Here is a 22,536-nt window from a genome sequence, read left to right as displayed (position 1 = left end):
CATTTGCACTAGACTCGTACGTAATAAAAAGTACCATGCTTATACAAAGAAGAAGAGAGAGAAGTTACCTAAAGTAAGGAGGATGAAAGAGGTGGTCGAAAGAGAAGATTGAAGTGATCGATAGGAGAACAAATTCGGCAACAAAGAGACTTGAGCAAATAAAAGGTAAAGGAAATGAAGGGATTGTTTAAAAAAAATGACAGGGCCTCCCTCGTAGCCCAAACTCCATATCCATCTTGGTCGTCCAAAAACCACTCAAGTGCAATCCAACGGAGACACGAAATCTTAGGCAAAGGGCGACTACGAGATAGAAGACGTACTGACAGGCCGCCTGCAATAAATAACCTGCACCAAAAATGATCAAATGACCAAGGTAACTCTAGCCAACCACGTGGTAAATGACCAAAGAACCTAGTGATGCCCAACAATCAATTGTTGGATCATCTGACCCCTTTGAATCACTCGGCCAATGCGACATAAATAACCAAGTCATGTTGGCATGCTCAATTACCAAGCATATGGTAGGTCGGTTGTGGCACCGCTCTACCCCATCAACTGGTCCCCATGTTTGAAGGTTGACCTTCATAGACCCATAGAAACGTCTAATTCTACTAGCATGTCCGGCTACTGACCATCCTACTAGACTAGAGGCAACTGTTCCACCGCAGTTAATCGATTATCCCACGTTGACTGTGTTGGCCTTATTCAGGTACCTAGCCTTAGGTCGAACACACTGGGCCGACTCTAGGACCACTGCCCTGACATCCTGCCTGACGCACTACCAACAACATACTGTAACGCTGCCTGTAAATTCCATCTAACCTCCTACCAATACGACAAGGGCAGACCTATTACAAACTACAAGTCAATTATACATTGAGTACGACCCTGTTAAATCTGCATGACATGGATAAAGCAGTGCCCGACAAGCCCAAATGGTCGGCTACGTCGACTGTACCTGCCAAGAACTTCTCCATCCTTCTTACCACTATAAATAGGGGAATCCCCCCACAAGGAAATATTCACTATTCTCTATTATTTGTTATTGCTCTCTAACTTTAGCTCTCTATCATCTCTCATCATTCTCATACTGACTTGATCGTCAGAGAATCTTTTCAGGTACCTCCACCAATAGGTCCAAGCTCAACTTAGGTATTTTCCAGAAGACTTCTTTCTTGACCTTCCTGCTCGACTTACGAGACTAATATCCATTAAAGAACAATGATGTTTTCCTTTTAGTTATTGTTGAAGGCAGAGTACCAGCATTTATCATCTTGATCTTCTTCGAGAGGTTATCATCATTATTCTCTTCCTTTATTGTCATGAGCTTCTGAGCTCTCTTGGGCACCAAGGGTGCAACAACAATTGGTGCTTGTGGTGTCGGTTTAACGACCTTTGCAACTAGCTTCTTTACTAGTGTGGGTCATTAAGCACACTTATTTGCTCGACCTCTTTGTCTTCCTGGAACATATACTTCTTTTTGGATCCTCTGCTCCTTATTTTCTATAGTCACATGATAAGTTTAAAATTTACACATTTTTTTGGATAAATTTGCTATCACTTTGCGACTCTAATTGACTACATTTGTAGTTAATTGGCTAAATTTTCGTATAATTTGTTTATGTATGAAATTATCGATATCTCATAGTTAATATTTTATTTTTAGGTATATTTTGGAATAAAATACAAGGATTAATATTAGAGCAATTTGAGAAATATTGCGATGTCACATTTATTTACCGTTTGATTGAGAAGATTTTTGAATTTAATGTTCCTAACATATGGATATTCAAGATGAACAGTTGGATAGGTGAAATCATAAAATTTGTGCTTTCTCAATGAGCCACATCTTTCTAAACGATAATTAGACAACAAGCTTGGGATATCTAGTTTGACATTTTCGCTGAGGGAAAATGCACTAATTTATGTAGCTTTAAAAGGAAAAACATATGATTTTAAACTTTAACTTTCCCCGCTTTCTTATTTTACGATTTCTAAGGCTTGGGCTTGTAGTTTTAGGGTTTTTATAATCCATTGGAGAGAGAGACTTAAAGTCACAACCTTATAGAGCTCACCTTGTGCTCTTCCATTGAGGGTCTTCATCTTATCTTCTCCATTTTGTTGGTTATAATGGAAATGAGTAACTAACTCATCTCTTATCGGGCTTGGATGTAATTGTTCAGTTTGATATATCTATTATGATTCATTTCCATTTCATGTTTACACAATGATTTATTATTGTTTGTAATGCTTGTGTTAGTTTGATCACCTAAAGTATGATTTTAGATGTTGAATGTGTTATTAAAAAATCACATGTTTGAATTTAAATTAGAATATATCATCTAGTGGGCTTAATTACAAGGAGTACAGTTAGATTGATTAGTCAATATAACCTCTAAGCTTATTACAAGTCACTTTGTTAATCGTTGGAGGAGTTGATGGTCGGTGAATTGTTGATCATATCATTAGGACACTAATAATGTTAGAAAGAAATGACATTGAAGAAAGTAAAGTATGGACAGTTTTTTAGTTAAATCGTTGTGATGTCGAAAGGTTGAATAGTAAAATCTAACCCAAAAACATTTTATTGTATTTAATCTTAATTTAATTTCTAGTTGTTTAATTCTAAAATCAAACCCACATGTGGACATTCCGTCAGCTTAAGACCATAATTATTGTTGAATGACTTAATATTGCTCAAGCCCCATGGAAACAATAATTCTTTATACTTGTTTATAATAACTCAATTTGTCAGATAGCAAAATGTCACCGTTGTCTGTGACTTTCATCTAAATATTTAGCATTGCGAAATATTTTGTTGTCTTATTTTGATTTAAATACCTTTGACCCTATATAAATTTGATTATTTTTACTTTTATTTTTCTTTCGTGTGGTTTTTGTTTTTTTACTTTTGTTATAGGAAGAAGAAAGAATCAACTAACTAAGCAAAAGGAGCAACAAGAGAGTATGTCTTTTCTTATTTTATCTTCGTCTACTACAAGAAGCTATAATTAATGGAAAAAAAAATTACTGACTAGAATGAATTACAGGGCACAATAATAAAAAGTACCTCACAAATTTGTATAGGTGCTCATTGAAAGTGGCAAATTGTCAAGTGGAGCACTATTGGATTTTGCTTATGTTTTGATGAAGACAAAGACTTAGTGAAAGCTTGAAGATGATTCAACAAATCAACATGTCGTGGACTCATAGGTTTTATATCTAGACTAGGTTCTTTAATAGAGTAATTTTTAGAAGTCTAAGATGTGTGCCTTAGATATTGAGTCTAGGTTAGGTAAACCTAGATGCAATTCTCACAAGCCTTAAAAGTAATCATTTCATTTATATGAGACATTTCATCTAGATCATTATGTGTTCATGCATTAATCATACATATTACTTGTGTATCTTAGGCATAATATATTGGTAAAACATGTATGGTTGATAAGCATAACATATAGGTTGTTTACCATTTAATCAATAAGCTGGAAATGTGTCAGTTAATCAATTAAGAGATGTGTTAATCAATTAATGTGATTACAGTTCCAACAGATAACTGAAAACCAGAAAATAGTTATTCCCAACAACCTGTTAATCGATTAAATGGGTACTTAATCGATTAACTAGGACTCGAAATTGTTTTCTATAAAGACTATGAATTCAGAACGTGTACAACATCATATCATTCATTTTTAGAAATTGTTAGGTGCATATTTTTGTGCTTAATTGTGTCATATAGGCATAGTGAAATGCGTTGTGAGATAGAGAGATAGTATCATGTTTAGGCTTTGATTGTCATCATCATATTGCATGTGCTTTATATGTTAAACGTTTCTATCTTTTCTTGCATGTTTTCTTGTATTTCTTTAAGAGAATTTTAGGGTAAAAATTTTGTGTTTCTGCATTTTCATAAACTCATACATATTCATATTATCTTGTGAGTTTTGTATATGGGTTTTAGTTGAGTTTTTAATTGTAATATTTTGAGCAAAAGTGTGCTTTATAAAACTCAATTTTGTGTATTGTTTTGTAATAAGGGAATTTGTCTCTTGGTATCTTATCACCTAAGAGATTTTGTGTGTCTTCACCAAGACTTAGAGGTCTTGAGTTTAGAACGAGTTCTTGATTGGGGCTAGATCGCAAGAAAGGTTTTGTTAGACGATTGAGAGAGTCAAACCAAGAAAGTGGGTTCTTGGTTTCAAGAAGGGAGCGTCTAAGTGTTGCATTGGAAGTTTGCATGTAACTATACATTTTGTTCAATATTAGTGAAGAAAAATCTCTCGAGATCAGAAGGGGAGGTCTGGATGTAGTTTGCAAGTGGACCTGCAAACAAACCCAGATAAAATTCCTTGTTGCAGGCTATTTCTATCTCTAATCTCTTTACATTTCAAGTCTTATTATTGCATGATATTGGCTGATATTGTGGATACTATTAGGTTGTTGTATCTAGTTTAATTTTGTATAAAAATATATTCTTTATCTGTTCTTGAATGTCGGTGACTTGTTGTGCAAGAAGCCACTATGCTTCTTACTATTTTGTATGTGTTAATCGATTAAGGCATACATCTAATCAATTAACTGTGGTTTTTTCCAAAATAGGGCTTCAGTGCAAAAAGTGGTAATTGATAACTCCTACACATATTTAACCCCTTCCTTTAGATGTGTTTTGTCCAATGATACCTAACACCCATGGAATACAAAAGTATGCCTAAGTAGACTATAAGCCAAAACTTTAACTAGTGTCTCCTTTAACTTCAACTAGTGTCTCTTTTCTTATATTTCGATAACTTTAACTCCAACTTACACTATGCTAGAATTGACATTTAACAATGCTCATTTAACAACGCTTGTATATTAAATGCTATTCAAGGTAAGGTGGAAAGGAATAAACAATGCTCGGTGAAGTAAGAGCTCTTAAATATGATAGGTGAATACACATTCAACAACACTTGCTTCAATGAGCGCCGTTAAAATTCATACATTCAAAGTGGTTGCTTCAGTGAGCACCATTAAAAGTCATACATTCATACGTTTAACAACCCTTGCTTTAGTGAGCGCTGTTAAATATCACACATTTAACAGTGCTTGTTTTCTTTAGTAAGTGCTGTTAAAAGTCACACTTCTAACGGTGCTTGTTTCGGTTAGCATCGTTAAATGTCATACATTCAAACAATACTTATTTTAGTAAGCGCAAATCTTTGCAGATTTAAAAACAAAATATCACACATAATAATACACGTATCATTCAGTTTTCTATTTCTCTTATTCTTCTTTTTCTCCACATGTTAACTTTTTTTTCTGTTTTCAGTTTCTCGCTTGAAGCAAGTTATCACTTTTTGGTTTCTATCGTCAAGCATAAGGTGAATTGTTGTCTTATGTTAGTTCATTTATTTCTCTTTGATTCACTCTTGTTACTTGCATTTACATCTATTTTATAATATTGGACTTTATCAAGGTTAAATCTAGCCAGAGTCGTTGGTGATTTATCAAACTTACAATCTCTGTATGTATTTCTTGTATTTGGTTATTATTTTTTCATCCTTATTTTTTGTGTAAATTTTGATTTGATTCTTATTATACTGAAATTCATGGATTAGCCATCTTCATCTTCATCACCTTTATCCCTTTCGTTAGTGCATATAATCTTATGTGTTAATAGATTTGAACTAAGGGAGACAAGATCATGCAATGGTTTATGAATTAGTTTTTCAGAATGGTGTTTATATTGTAAATGTGGTGGAGTTGAATATGTTTATTCTTATTATACTGAAATTCATGGATTAGCCATCTTCATCTTTATCCCTTTCGTTAGTGCATATAATCTTATGTGTTAATAGATTTGAACTAAGGGAGACAAGATCATGCAATGGTTTATGAATTAGTTTTTCAGAATGGTGTTTATATTGTAAATGTGGTGGAGTTGAACATGTTTATCATGAGTTTGATAGAATGTATGAGAGAAATGTTGTCTTATTTAGAAATTTGACATTTAATAGCACTCCCTTCATTGAGCGATGATAAATGTCTATTTTTTATGTCGCTTCAAAAGCGCTATTGAATCTAACCTTATATTCTATTACGCGTTTACATACATAATGTCTAAAAAATGTTGTTGAATTACAATTTTAAGTGCTATTGTTTTGGTATTTTATAGTAATATTAGTCACCACCTTAGCTTTCCTTCTATCTTCTGGGCGTGTATATAAATATAGGCAACTAACAGCTATCATAGCCTCTTTATGGCAAGACCCTATATGATACTCTGATCGGGTTAGACATGCGTCACTTGGAAAGCGGCTCAGAACACTAGAGATTTTTTTTATCAAAAAAGCTTTGTTTATGAGTAGTCTGTTGCACCATCTTCAAGACTTCAATTATTATCCTTAGCAATGACCTACTTGTAGGACATATCCCTTAATCCCGAACATGGTACTATTAGGAAACTCTTCCTATATGTATGATGTCAAGATGTACCTTGGAGATACAAGGAAAAAGAGAGTGTGTTCTGTACTATAGTGAGTTTTTATTATTACTGTTATTATTTAAACTGTTTACTCTTATCAGTTTTAAAATATTACAAGGGTATGTTTTGTTGGGAAATTCAGAACTAATTTTCCTCCTCTATGTGATGCAAAATGGGTACTTGCGGAAGTGGCAAGTGGATAAAGAAAATAGAGAAAGTAGAAGAATAACACCAAAAATTTTAACGTGGAAAAACCCCCTCAATGTGAAAAGGAAACAACACGGGACCTAGTCCACTATAGAAAGTAAGATTACAATATTTGATTCTCTCTTACAAAGAGGATAACATCAATCTCACCCAAAAGGATGAAAATACAAACTCTCTCTAGTATCTCACGAGAAATACAAATCTTACACTATGTAGATAAACTCTCTCACTTTCTCTCTATGATGTTGTTTCTCACTTGCTTGTTGTATCTCTTCCTCACAAGTCCCTTATATATAGTGAAGTGGAGGAAGACTTCATCATAAAGACATAGTGAATGATTAATTATTGTCATATTTTTCAAGACACTTTGAAAAGTGTTACTCCAACTTTCTAAGTTGGACTTCATAATTCTCAAAAGTCAAGGAATAATTCCAAGACTTTATAATAGCCATCATTGAATGATTTAATGGTTCATCTACCAAGATTCATTGGTCTTGCTTCCGCATCAATTAGGAAGGATTCCCAACATGTTTTACAGACGAAATTGATTTTCATAAAAGTGTGACTTTACTTTATGTCTCTTTTTTTCTTGTGAAAGTATTTTGGCCTTTTAAATTGATTGTGGCTTGGTATTGTTTGATGAAGTCGTGATGCTTGGATAAGTTGGTGGTAGTAGCGACATTTGTGATGATCATGCAAAGTTAAAGTTCTAATATACAGTAGTCAATGTGATTTCATTCAAATCCCATTCTCTCAAGACTAAAGAACAAACATAAACACATATTTTCAACCTATAAGTCACATACATCATCATGACAAGTGATTAAGGACTCGTACATAGAGAAAATTTTCCATGAGTTCCCTAATCTACAAGACTCTTTGAGTTTAGGGGTTATCGAAGAACTCTAATAAAATAAACTAAGACCACATTCGTATTCTCCCTAATGTCAAGAGATATGTTAAGAACTTGGAGGTTAATAAGCAAGTAAGAGAGTATATGTAAGTGGTTAAGTAAACTCCCTTAAGGGGGAAATCTTCTATTTATAGTGAAAATGTGAGGAGAATATTCATTTGTAGATGCTATTGGCCTGACCAACCAAATGACCTATCAGGTATGCTCTAGACTGGCAAAAGTTGTCTTTATCATATTAGGTGGCTTTGGCAGGTCCGTACTATGTGAGCATTGACTTATACTTGCATTAGTCAATGTCATCACACTATAGGTCCATTTTGTTTGTTGTTGAAAGACACAGTAGGGTATAGGTAGCATGTGACAGAGGTCTGTGTTATTCAGACGATGTGGTAGTGGAATATGAGAGATGATCTTTGTACTATCTTGTCGTTTTTGCCCGACTAACCATCCATTTGCTTAGGTTGCTTATTTTCCTAGCTGGTACCTACGATATTTGGGTTGTGTTTGTTTTTATTCATGTTTACCATAATATGAGGTATTCACTTATGATATTATATCGTCATAAAATGTTGTTAAATAATTATATTTAAATACATGTGGCCATTTGTGACAAAATGATAATTGTTATATAAGCCTATTTCTTGTATGTATGATTGCTATTTGATTAATTTTTGTAGCCATATAATGCGAAGCCTACCATGTTATTATCAAGGGATAATAACTCAATAGTTAAATAATTTCCCAATGAACTTCAATTGTTATTGATTTTCCTCAAAGCCTTAAAGATACTAACCTGCAAGTATATCAAAACGATATATGACAATCATACATTAGATATGACAGCATTTTTTAGATTAAAATTACTTTCCTGCTAAATCAAAGAACATTTCCAAGGTCATTAAGAACTAGTGGCTCCAGAAACTGTACAGCAGTGCAGGGTATTTAATCCTCTACAAAATATACAAATGTGAGGATCCCCATTGTAATTTATACAGAAAATACTTTATGGCAAATGAAATACAACAAATAGGAGCAACATGAAGGAAACAAAATTAAAAAACCACCACAAACTGCCAAAAAGATTTATAAAGGGCCCTTCAATCTTCCATTTTTTTCTTCTCATTCTAGGATATCAAAATCAACAGAAACTGATTATTTGCTCTTAAACAGTAAATTCATTGAAATACCAATTGTTGATGGTTTGAATGTGCGCATAAATTTCCATGATGAGGTCATCCGTGAGCCTTGAATTTTAGTTTTCCTCCCTCTGTAAGGTCCTTCAGCACCATATTTTCTGACAGGTTCAGATGGTTTGGAATTGAATATCCCTGAGCCAAAGGAAGTGTCAGTGGCACCAAATGAAACAGGTCCTTTATGTGATTCATCTTGTGGATATCCAACAACTCCATCTTGATGAGGAGGAGGAAATTTCTCACTCTTGCTTTTTGCATTTGCATGGTTCACAACTCTCCACCTCTGAAATTTAGTGAGAAACACATGTAATGTTTGCTCAGGGTAGTAAATAAGATACTGCTGAATTAAAAAGATCAAGTTACCTTGAGAGTTGAGACTATCATCAGACCAATCAAATTTGACACGAAGTTCTATGACTTAAAAGGAATAAAAAGACTCAACAGAAAAATGTATTAAATGTCAGGGTAGACATGATCAGAGAATCAAAAGTAAAAACTGCTGAAGAATCTAGGCCTCAAGTTCCAGAGTCCAGACAATATTATATTTCGTATATTGTCCAATCACACAAATGGCAAGGTTTCATGAAAAAATGTTACTTGTATTATGCAGAGTAAAGGTTGTTTTCAGGATATGAATCTATGACCTCCAGATCACAAAACAAGGAACCTTATCAATCTGCCAAAGCTCACTATCTTAGTTCAAGAATATAGGGGTAAAAAGAAATTGCAGACCAAAGATACTGGTGAAACTGTATGAAAATGTACAGGAACTTGGGTTTGAAGGCAAGGAATAATAAAAACTAGAACAGCATATCTAAGTGATGCCAAGTATGAGGGATAGAGAAACATAACAAATACATGTCTTACATACATCTAAGTTTGTTTGGATCTCTGCATTGGCTTCGGGGGCTGGAATGGCCCGACCATGCTCACGTGTTCTTACTCTTTTCGCACTATCAACTGCATGAGCTTTTCCAGTCATAGCTTTTTGCCTGAGGATGAAATCAAAACCATCAATGATGAACTAGACTAAATCAGTTCTGAAGTTATCGAACATAAAAGAGAGAGAGAGAGAGAGAACCTTCTTGTTTCTTGATCCCTCAGTTTTACATCCAATTCTTTGCTGGGAGGATACTTTGGTAAAGTCGATGATTCACAAGCGTAGGGTTCAGTGGTAAAGAACTGCAAATAGAAAACAGATGTGTAACATATTGCATCTCAACTTAAGGTTAATCCACAGTAACTACTCACTTCACTATTTAGAGCAGCTGAGGCAGTGCCACGATCATCAGGATCGGTCGCAAGAAGACTTTCAATTAGCGGTAGTGAAGATGGAGGAACATTCTTGAATGTTTCGGAGATGCAACGTTTATATGGCTGCTGTGGCTTAAAGATTGTGGCATTTGGTAATTTATACTTCTTCCAATATTCCTCAGATGGAGAGCCACAGAGCTTAAATATTTTGTGCAGTTGTTCAACCTAGCACCAAGCAATCCAAAAGTCAATCATATATCATACTGAAAGTATGCATTTTGAGAACAGAAATAAAAGACAATGAAATGAATGATAATGGAATACAGGTAGAGTGAAACGGATGAATTGCATTTTTGTAATGATAAACTGAAAAGGTTCTCATTTTTGTTGCAGCTTCGTCATTGGTATGTGTCTTCAATATGGTTTCTGTATTTTTGTGGATAAACTAAATCGATGGTAGGCTAGTGCCACTAACAAACAAACTAATCATGTTGATGATAAATCCAAAGTAGGTCCCTGCCTTACCCAACTTGGTTGATGTCTAAGAGAAAATAGAAAAAGAAATTCTGTTCTTACCCAATGCCTAAAAGTGATCATGGGTATGGAGAAAGATGAACCATAGGCAAACTACTGATTGGTACTTGAAATATTTACACAGATAAGAAGTCATCATAATTGTTATCCTGTAAACAAAAGTTTAGACAATAGCTACATATAAAGAAGATAAACTACCTCTGTCCGGCCAGGCATAATTGGCTTCCCATAAAGCAGCTCAGCCAAGATGCAACCAGCGCTCCAAAGGTCAATACCGACACCATAAAATGTAGCTCCAAGAAGAAGCTCAGGGGAACGATACCAGAGGGTCACTACTCTGCTTGTCATGGACTGCTTTTGCATTGGATCAAAGAAAGTACTCAGTCCAAAATCTGCAATTTTAAGGATCCCCTCATTGTCAATAAGCAGGTTGGAACCCTTGATATCTCTGTGCAATACACCTCGACTGTGGCAATGCTCAAGGCCAGAGAGTAACTGCTTCATAAAGCATTTGACCTGTCAAAGAGAATATACTGAGGGACAAATCAGCCTTTTAGTATGAGAGACTTCTTTATACTTCATAATATGAATGACTCTTCCTTCCTTCAAGCCTTATTGATAATTAAAATGCTTCTCACAACTATAGCAAGTACTAAGTGTCAAAATCTCCATGAAATAAGTAATAAGCCTTCTACTATTTAACATTCATATTGCAAGGGTGAATAAAGTTACCCCCTCCTTAATATGCAAATTTTGTTTTCCATTTAAACTAGGAGTAAACTAAAAGTAATAATAATAATGTCTTCATAGCTCAAATAATCTAGTAGGCTTCTCAAAATTCTGAAAATACTAGTATTTATTGAAGTATAACAGTAGATTTATTTCCTAAAAGCAAAATTTCTTTCCTACTGAGTAAAAAGCAAGAAATTCCTAATTAATAACCTTACTTTATGGAGAGATCTGATAAAGAACTTCCAAAGGAGTAACATCAGGGTTAAAGGTAATTGTGAACATCAACTAAAATGTTGAGGAAAACAAAATATGCTTAGAGCTGTGCGTGGGACCCAACATGGCCTAGAAAGCTCTAGGAACAAGATCAAAAAGCCTACACTCCACAAAGAAAATTAATGCCAAACAAATGAAACAACTTTTAGTTTTAACCATAGTAAGGCAATGACATGAAACATATCTAATGAAGTAAATCCCAAAACCAGATAATGTAAACCCAAACATAGCTGTTATTACCAATTTGTATTTTATTTTAAAGAAAAAAATATATGCAAAACAACCAAAGCCTATTTGATCCAAGTGACAAGGAGCTGAATTCCTCTTATGCAAGGTCTCATGTTCAAATCCTATGAATGAAAGAAACAAAAACTGCTTGATTGATTCTTTTAAACTCAACTCAAATTAATCAGAATCCAAAGTGATTTTGGATTAAAAAATGCATATAAAAAATTAAAATAAATTTAACAATAAACAAGAAACATGAAACCAACATGCCGTTAATCTAATGGTGTAGATCTTCAGGATGACCAAAAGGTCAAAGATTCAATTCTTGGGAGTGACACTTGTTGCTTATTGGGAGATGCAACTACAACCCCGAATGAGATTAGTTCCTTACCCATACGGTGAGGGGTTAGTACCCAAAAAACAAGAGCATGAAAACCGAGCTTAAAATTGTGGTACCTGAGGTTCAGTGAACTTAACACCTTGACCAGCTGAAAGGCCTGCAAGATCATGTTCCATATATTCAAAGACCAAGTAAAGACTACATGACATTCTAGAAGTAACCAACCCTTCAAGCTTTATAACATTTGGGTGATCAAGCTTCTTTAAAACAATTATCTCTCTTGCCATGAACTTCACACTCTCTGGTTCCAAATTATCAAATCTCACTTTTTTCAAAGCCACAATCTTCCCAGTAACAAGGTCCCTTGCCTTATAAACATTGCTATAAGTTCCTTGTCCAATCTAAACAACAACAATAAAGAGAAAAATGAAAAAAAAACACTAATAAAAATAAAAATTTAATTAAGTAGAAAAAATTAAAAGAGATTAATGATTTCAGAAATGGAGTTAAGAGAAGCTTCTGGAAGAACCTTAGCAAGCTTCTCGAAGGTGTTGGCGCGGCGAGGAGTCCAATCGCCGATGGCATCACCGGCGACGGCCATCAACCACGACGGCCAACCTTTTTGGTTCACCGTGCACGGATCGAGTCTATGTTGCCGGCGTTCCGGTACCGGAACATTCTCCAGGAAATCGCCGGTGTGCCGATTCCCTTGCCTCTCACGAACCATAACGGCATTATTATCAGAAACAACGTTTCTCTGGCTGGTACTCCAGTGACGGTGCTGAGCCCCGTCACCGGCATGCTTTCCGAGCACGCAACCCATCCGTCAGGCAAGGCGGCGTGAGGCGGCGGATAAGTACGATAAACACATGAAATCAGGAAAATGATCGTCAAACTTTGTTTCAGATTCTGGCGTATTTAGGTTTCATAAACGCCGTCGTCTTCTTCGACGGCGGCGGCAAGTGACGGTGATTTTCGGAAGAGGGAAAAGGCTTTAAAGCTTTGTTTGGTATTTTTAAGTTAATGAAGTGAAAGAGTAAGAATAGAGTGTGAGGAGAGGATTGGATCCTCTGCTACGCATGCACGTTAAAGAAACTGGTCATAGGTTTATGATGAAATTACGAAGTTGCCACTGGTTCTGAAAGGTCTGAGCTGGTGTTGCTATTGAAGGAATGGTGGCTGCTATGAGTTGATGAAGCAGAAAGAAAGTCCACAACCACTCACCATGATGAGTCATTGATTTGAATAGATTTGTCTCGTCCAACCACAACATTCCAATTAAAAAATATTTTTAATGTTATTTTTATTTTATTATTACTGGTGTGAGATAATGTATAGAAAATATTTGGACCATCAGATAATTATTTGGGGACAAAATCTAGCAGTGTTCCTCAATTCTATTTTTGTGGATATTTAATTCTCAATATTCAACTTTTATGTTTGAGACCAATTACTGCCTTGCTTGAACTTTGAACTGATCTAAATTTTTCCGGGAATTTACTCTGAGTTAATATGGGATTTACTATTTTCCACTCTACTGTCTCAAAGAAAAAAGTGCATAATAGAAAATGTAATTATTGTGTTAATTTTGTAAGATATGTATGATCTTTTTCTTAATCTACCATTCTACCCCTTTTCTCTATCATCATTAAAAAATTATACTATTTGTGTGAATCAATAAATATCAAATAAAAATAAATATGAAAATATCAATTAATGTACTAGTAAACTTATAAAAGTGCATATAAATAAGAAGAAAAAATTGCTCAAATGGGCAAAAATATTGGAAATAATTCATAGCTAAGGGGTTCAGATTAATTCAATTCTCAAATTTAAGGGTTTTATCAAATTTGGTGTCAAATTAAGTTACTTCCACCCACCATGCCCAAACATAATAAATAGTGGGCTTGCTTTCAATACTTCAAAAAGATAGAAGGGAGATGGGACACGAAGCCTTAATTTGGTTGAGTAGGGAAAGAGAAGAAATAAATTGAAAGGAGATAAGTTATAGAAAAGTAAAACTTTTTTTATTTGGTTGAGAAGAGAGTAAAAGATGAGAGAAATAAAAAATATATGAAACCTATCAAAATTATTTCTCTCTTTATGTGAGGAGAAAATGAGAGGAAATGTGAAATAATAAAATTAACCCTTTTAATTACTCCCTATATTATATCACTTTTTATTTTTATACATATTTTTTGCAACATTATTTTTCTTTTATATCTTTCTCTTTCTCTCATATCAAATAATACAAAATTTCTTTATTTCTCACACTTTTCTTTTTCACCTCTTGTTAAAACGGTAGGAGGCATTGACAAATATTTTTGATGAACAAAAGCTTGAAGAAAAGCTTAAAGCTTGAAGAAGAAGAAAGAAGAAGAAAGAATGAAATCATAGCTTTATTGAATTGAATAATATTTCTCCTCGTCATATTGAATTGAATGAGTGGTAGTTTACAATGAAAGTAAACTATATGTACATGTAAAACTAACTAAAACTAACTCTAACTATAACTAGCCTAATACAATATTACCCAAATTCTAAAATATAGTTCAAAATATATTTCAACAACCCACTCAAGCTAGAATGTATCATGCATTCCAAGCTTGAAATAATTGTGTTGAACACGATCATATACTCTACTACCTCCTCTAGCTGGTGAGTGAATCCTTATCTCTAGTCTTAAAATTTGAATATGAAGCAATATTGATGCTTAACTACCATACGCAGAAGCAACTTCATCCAAAGTTTAATCATCTATTTAGACAGAAGCTTCAATAATAAAAAAATTATACACCATAATGTTGTGTATTTAATGAGAGAGACGTAGAGAAAATAGAGTAGTAAAGAAAATAAATAATTGGGGGAGTAAATGATGAAGAACTCATCTTTAGTAAAATCATAGCCCAAAGCTTTAAAGCTTTCATGTACAAGAAGGGCATGAAAAGAAATTGAACCAACTATAACAATTGGAACTTGATTTGGAAGGCTTAAAAGAATAGTCATTATTGTCTTGAGCAGTAGAAAATATGATCGAAAGTGTAGCAATAACAAAATGAATGCTTTAGAAAGTCTCGCAAAAGAAAGAGTTAGAATCTTGAAATGCAATACTTCATTGGAAATATAATAAGAATGAAAACAATGTACTTCAAAGAAACTCAACATTTCTGACCATTTACAATCTGTAGATAATCTTCAATAATTGGCCGCCTTCATCTATGACATTAGAGTCTCAATTTGAAGTAGAGTATGAAGCTTGATACGATGACCTTGGAACATAGCCTTTTTTAGGCCAAGAAAGAAAGTCTAGGATGAAATGATCAGTAGTAGAATATTAATATCTTCCTCTAATAGATTCATGAACCTCTTGCAAGAAAGTTGTTGTTTCACATGTGTGGCTCATTGAGAATGACGATGATTCTTTGTTGAATCTTGAAAGATGAAGTCATAAGTGGAAGCTACCAAAATAATAATTACCCTCTGGTACCATGTTAAAATGGTAGGAGGCATTGACAAGTTTTTTTGATGAACAAGAAAGATGAGACATTCATAAATGAGAAAGATAAAGAAAGCTTAAAGCTTAAAGAAGAAGAAAGAAGGAGAAAGAATGATAGCATTACTTTATTGAATCGAATAATATTTCTCTTCATCATATTGGATTGGATGAGTGGTAATTTACAATGAAAGTAACAAACTAAAACCACTCAAACTAACTCTAACTAGCCTAATACAATATTTACCCAAATACTAAAATATAGTTCAAAATATATTTCAATACCTCTCTCTTTTTCCCTTCTTTTTCTTATCTCATTTTCTACGCTTCACCTAGACAAAGCTGAAAGCTTTTGGTAACCATTTTTGTTGAAAGCATGAATATTGGCCAAGGAAAATTTCGCCGTGATAGTCGGAAATCTAATTTATGTTCCCATGTGGGGTACTGTGTTGAAGCTAGTTCACTGTTCATATGCACAATTCATAAGGGGAAAAGTCTTTTATCTTAAGGGGTCATTTCTATTAATATACATTATATAAAACTGATTAATTACTGTATCTAATTCAATTGGCCCCTTCAAAAAATTTACACCATGCATGATAAATTTAATATACTATTATGGGTATGTTCACCAAAATTAGTGTTGACTATAAGTTTATGGGTTTGTAACATGTAATTGTAAAGCTAAGTATGTTTATATATATATATATATATATATATATATATATATGCAAGTAACCTATCAAACTAGAATTTGTAAAGAAGGTATTGTTTTTTACTTTGGTTAGGATTTGATAAAGATATTAACATTACAGGAAGAAGAAAAATGATAAAGACCTTGAAGACTTTGAAGCATGTTCAACAAAGTAATCAATACTTTTAATTTTTTAAGTTAGATATTTCTATCTTAAAGTCTTTTTAATTTAAATAATTATCAAATGATTATAGGAAGAGTTTTTTGATAATATCACATTGGTTTTAAAAGATGAACTTAAATTTTAAAAAACTGAGTAACAAATTATATGAAGTGAGTAATGAATTACAATGATAGAGTAACTGATTATCCAAATAGATAACACATTACCAATAAAATAATAATTTAGAGTAACAAATTATTGAATCGAGTAATCGATTACTTGATGAGACATAAACTTTTGGTAATCGATTATAGCTCTTAAGTAATGGATTACTCAAAGCCAATGACAAATCTAGAACCTAGAGGTAGAGTGTGTAATATATGTTAAAAATTAAAATATAAGTATCAACAATTATAAAAGATGAAAAATACTAATTTCAAAATTTCAATAGATTTAATCAAGTAAATTACATATTTCATAATTATCTCTATGTGATTTCATATTTTGAAATCGTTGAATGATCAATCTTGTCAATGTTATTGAATATTTTTTGCTAAATATAAGTTAATATACAATTATTCATCAATGTATCTCACATTCGATTAGACAACCTATTTTTCACAATTTCCATAATTGAAAATTCTTTCTAAAGTTGCATTGTTAACTTCAAAAGAAGATAAATTAATAGATAAACAATGTATCTTCCATTTTCAACCAACTTATTTTAAAGATTATTGATTCATTTTAGATAAGCAAATTCAACATCGTTATGCATACCAATAATATAAGTCTCAAGTTAATTATCAAATATCATCAAATCAATTGAACAAAAATCACATAAATAAAACTTTGTAATTTCAATCAGTTTTTCCCTATCAAAACTATAGAAAACTCAGTTAGACTAAAACAACATACAAAGAAGCAAATGAGTATTTATCTTGGAGCAACGATCATGAAGTTTCTTGAGTTAGATATCCATAATATTATAAAATAATTCAACACAATAATGATTATTTATTTTTCACAAAGCATATCACGTCATTTACAAAAAACATTGGATTTGGAGAATTACAAGTAATATTCATACTTCTTTTTTTAAATCTAGGGTGTGCCCTGAAATACACACAACATTGTCATACTCATAGTTGTTACAGTAGTTTTTAGATTCAAACTAAAACAATTTCTCCCAAAATGAATGGATATCACTCTAATCAACTCCTACCTTCTAGAATAAGTATGATGGTTGATTAGAAACCTATTGAAAGGCACTAGGCATTCAGATTCATGTACAAGCAATCATACAACAATTACTACAACTTTCTACATTTTGTGCAACAACTTAACAATTTTCTTATTTTCTAAAAACTTGTTAATGTGCTTTTCTTAACCAATTTTATGAACTTGAATATTCTCATAAAAACATTTGAGCATTTCTATTATATTTATAGTGTATGACATATAAGGATTGTTAGTTTTAGCATTACAATTTTCTATCAATCCTTAGCAATAGACATAAATTTTTCATTACCATTTTTCTGTAAATTCACCATAGGATGTAGTGAAGAGAAAAAATGATAATTTAGAAGTGTCATATTTCTAAATTACTGACTTTTGGTGAGTGTAATCTGAGACAAAGTCTCATGATACGTTTTGTAAAGATTGACATTTATCATTATGAAATCTCTTGTGATTTGTAAGAGGACTAGATATAATATTTGATGAACTAGAATCTGAACCAAGATAATCTTAGTGTCTTTCTTTTCCTTATACTTTTATATTTCTGCATTTGATATTTGTATACTTATCTTTCCGCATCTTTATTCTTACTCTTTGTAAAATTGTAAAAATCTAGTAGAAAAATCAAAGAACTAATTCATCCCTTTAGTAAAATTACCTTTAGAATTAGGTAAAATTTGAAAGTGGCTAAATACATAGGTAACTAAAAAATATTCTTTATTATTTAATAATAGCAATTAGTGTAATTAAATCTAATATAATTAAAAATAACATTTTCCAATTATTTTTTAACAGTTTATTCATATTAATTTGACATGCAACAATTTCTTTTATTTTTTAGTTTCTTTATTTATAATTAATTTTATTTTAAACACATAAATAAGATGAGAATAAAAATGAAAGATTAGTAAGGAATTTGGATCTTCTCCGGTACTAAAGAAGATGGTGACATGTGGTATTTGAAAAAGTTTAAAGGTATATATTTTAAAAATTTTAATTAATTTTTTTAGTCATCAAACCAATTTGAATCTTACAGTCTAGTATTAGATTGTCTAATAGAACTGGAGTGGATCCCAACATACATTGTAAGATATAAACTTATTGTATACAACAATGCATATATCTAATAGTAAATAGCTTTTCAATTATTTTTTAGTTGAGGTAGGTACTAAAACAATCATGTCTAATCTATAAAAAAAAATACTTGCATTAACATATAGTGCTTTTTAGTAACTTTTTTGTGTTAAAATGTTTTGGGTTATTTGACTATAAAATGGGTGATATATTTATGTTTCATCATAGTACCATGACCAATCAATACTGGTCGGCCACTAGCAACCAAACCAATAATTGGGCAAGCAAGACCTATATTAGAGACTACCAATCATGTGCGATAGACCATCCTAGGTAGAGAAAATGACGATGACAATAGGACATAGCCAAGTCAACACCTGTAGCACAAGAAAACATTTCTTCACGTCAAAGGCAAGATCGTACCACCTGAGTAGTACAGATTCACACTACTCATATGCCAAAGGTAGTTCAAATCTATAACACTATCATTTTGTGAAAGGATAAAGTCATATCTCTTAGAGTGCAGACCACTAAACTTTACTACAAATAAGTGAAGTCACTCATAAGGAAGACTTACTAACTCTCACTCTACTTTCTCTTTTTAAGGGCATACACTTATACTGAGTTGGGGGTTACCCATCCAAGGCCGGATCTTGCTTAGTTTCAACAAGGAGATCCATTTTCCGATCAACCTCTTTCACATAAAAGAATATTGGTATTGTTTGTAGCATACCTACACCATGGTGACCACTAGAAACCAACTTCATCCAAAGAACCATATTGATGAAACATACCCAACCTTCCAACTGTGTCAACATAACACACAACAACATCGTTCGTCAACCTCCACCAATCAACTTTTCTTAATGATGAAACATTAAGAGAAACTCATTCAAAAGCAAGCAAATATGTTGTCTAGACTCCATCACTCTTGGAAGTTCAATTTGTAGGAATTGTCATTCACTTTGTGCAACACTCGAAATGGTCCATCTCCTCTAGGAAGAAGTTTGGATTTTCTTTGTTCAGGAAACCTTTCCTTCCTCATATGTACCCAAACCCAATCTCTAGGTTCAAATAACACTTGTTTACGCCCTTTGTTGGCTTGCTTTGCATAGCTTGCATTCTTTTTCTCAATTTGAACCTTGACTTGCTCATGTAATTGTTGAACATACTCTGCCTTAGCCCATCCATCCTTATGCTTCAAAATAGACTCATTAGGAATAGGCAACAAATCAAGAGGTGTTAGTGGATTGAATCCATATACAATTTCAAAAGGAGAAAATTCAGTAGTGCTATGAGTTGCTCTATTATATGCAAACTCAACATGAGGTAAACATTCCTTCCATGACCTTATATTCTTTTTTATCACGGTCCTTAGGAGTGTGGAAAGATTCATATTGACAACTTTAGTTTGCCCATCTGTTTGAGGATGACAAGTAGTGGAAAAGAGAAACTTAGTTCCAAGCTTTCCCCATAGGGTCCTCCAAAAGTGACAAAGGAACTTAGCGTCCATATCACTTACTATACTGTGGTAATCCATGGAGCCTTACCACTTCCCTGAAAAACAAGTCAGCAACATGGTTAGCATCATCAATCTTTCTATATGGAATAAAATGTGCCATTTTTGAAAATCGATCAACAACCACAAAGATTGAATCATTGTCTTTCTTTGTCTTAGGCAACTCCAAAACAAAGTCCATGGATATATCCATCCAAGGTAAATCCGGGACGGTTAATGGGTGTAAAGGCCATGTGGCATGACCCTCGATTTGGACTTTTTACCTGTTATACATTTTTCACACAAGTTTTGCACGTCTTGTTTCATACGTGGCCAATAAAAGTGTTCTTTTAATATGTCTAAAGTCTTTTGCACACCAAAATGTCCCATTAGACCCCCTTCATGGGATTCTCTTACCAACACATCCCTAATGGAGCTTTTAGGAACACACAATTGTTTTTGTTTAAATAAGAAGTCATTATACCTAAAATACCCATTATGGGCCGAATGCATACAAGCAACATAAATTTGTGAAAAATCTTTGTCATGTTCGTATTACTCTTTTATGCATTCTAGACCAAACAGCTTGGTCTCCAAAGTGGAGAGCAACGTGTGCCTCCTAGAAAGAGCATCGGCCACCATATTGGCCTTGCCTTTCTTGTGTTTTACCACATATGGGAATTGTTCTAAGAACTCAACCCATCTTGCATGCCTTTTATTAAACTTACCTTGGCCCTTAAGATATTTAAGGGACTCGTGATCACTATGAATCACAAATTCCTTGGAAAGTAGGTAGTGTTGCCAAGTTTGTAGTGCCCTTACCAAGGCATACAACTCCTTATCATAAGTAGAGTAATTAAGGGCTGCTCCACTTAACTTCTCACTAAAATAAGAGATTGGATGACCTTCCTACATCAAAACAGCTCCAATTCCAATGTTAGAAGCATCACATTCTAACTCAAATGATTTAGCAAAATTTGGAAGCATTAAAACAGGTGCACTAGTAAGTTTGGCCTTATGTTTGTTAAAGGCCTCCTCTTGTTTTTCACCCCAATGAAAAACAACATTATTTTTCACAAGTTCATTAAGGGGTGAAGCCAATGTGCTAAAATCTTTAACAAACCTCCTATAGAAGCTTGCTAACCCATGAAAACTCCTAACCTCAGTCACGGTTTTGGGAGTAAGCCAATCTTGAATGGCCTTGATCTTTTCTTGGTCCACATGGACCCCATTGGCATTGATCATAAATCCCATAAAAATTACATGGTCCACACAAAAAGTACATTTTCAACATTAGCATATAATTTTTCTGTTCTCAAGACAAATAAAACAACCCTTAGATGTTCATGATGCTCATCTAAGGTTTTATAGTAAATCAAAATATCATCAAAATAAACCACAACAAATTTACCCAAAAAATATCTTAAGACATGGTTCATTAACCGCATAAAAGTGTTTGGAGAATTGGTTAGCCCAAATGGCATAACAAGCCATTCATATAAACCATAAGTGGTATTAAAATCAATTTTCTATTCATCACCTTCTCGGATCTGAATTTGATGGTAGCCACTTTTTAAATCATTTTTTAAAAAAGTGGTGGCTCCATATAATTCGTCCAACATATCATCCAACCTTGGGATTGGATGTCTATACTTTACCATTATGTTGTTCACGGCTCTACAATCTGTACACATCCTCCAAGTGCCATCCTTTTTAGGTACCAAAATGATTGGAACCACACAAGGACTAAGGCTATCTTGAACCCATCCCTTTTGCATCAACTCCTCAATTTGGTTTTGGATTTCTTTGGTCTCGGTTGGGTTACACCTATAGGCTGGCCTATTAGGTAAAGATGCACCAGTTATGAGATCAATTTGATGCTCAATACCTCACAATGGTGGTAACCCGTGAGGTACCTCCTTAGGGAACACATCGCCAAATTCCTGCAAAAGATTTTCAACAAACAAAGGCAACTCTCCTTTCTTAGAAGGGTTAGTGGTTAGGAAAAACTTCCTACTAAAAAGTTGGTACAAAGGTTGTTTTGAAATCAATGCATGTTTTATCTCCCCTTTTGTTGCCATATACCCCTATTTTCTCATAATCTCACTCTTTTGGCTCTGGTTTGATTCTTTTTTTTCACTCATTTTTGCTTTCTTTTCTCTCGGATCTTCACTCAATTTTTCTCTCTCCCTCTCTTTTCTCTCAATTTCTTTTGATCTTCACTAACTTGCTTAGGAGACA

General features: G+C 33.5%; 1 protein-coding gene across 1 annotated transcript; it reads right to left on the bottom strand.

The window, feature by feature from the left end:
* On the bottom strand, positions 8,703-13,335 carry LOC109343393 (probable serine/threonine-protein kinase At1g54610). Its single transcript, XM_019581642.1, has 7 exons — positions 12,667-13,335; positions 12,254-12,538; positions 10,763-11,080; positions 10,028-10,255; positions 9,858-9,958; positions 9,648-9,768; positions 8,703-9,059 (listed from the first exon to the last, which is right to left on the bottom strand). Exons 1-7 carry the CDS (start codon positions 12,958-12,960, stop codon positions 8,736-8,738), a joined length of 1,671 nt encoding a protein of 556 aa, XP_019437187.1. The 5' UTR covers positions 12,961-13,335; the 3' UTR covers positions 8,703-8,735.

This window comes from Lupinus angustifolius, chromosome LG03 (assembly GCF_001865875.1).
Source record: "Lupinus angustifolius cultivar Tanjil chromosome LG03, LupAngTanjil_v1.0, whole genome shotgun sequence".
Taxonomy (NCBI): Eukaryota; Viridiplantae; Streptophyta; class Magnoliopsida; order Fabales; family Fabaceae; genus Lupinus; species Lupinus angustifolius.
This window is presented reverse-complemented; position numbering and strand designations above follow the sequence as displayed.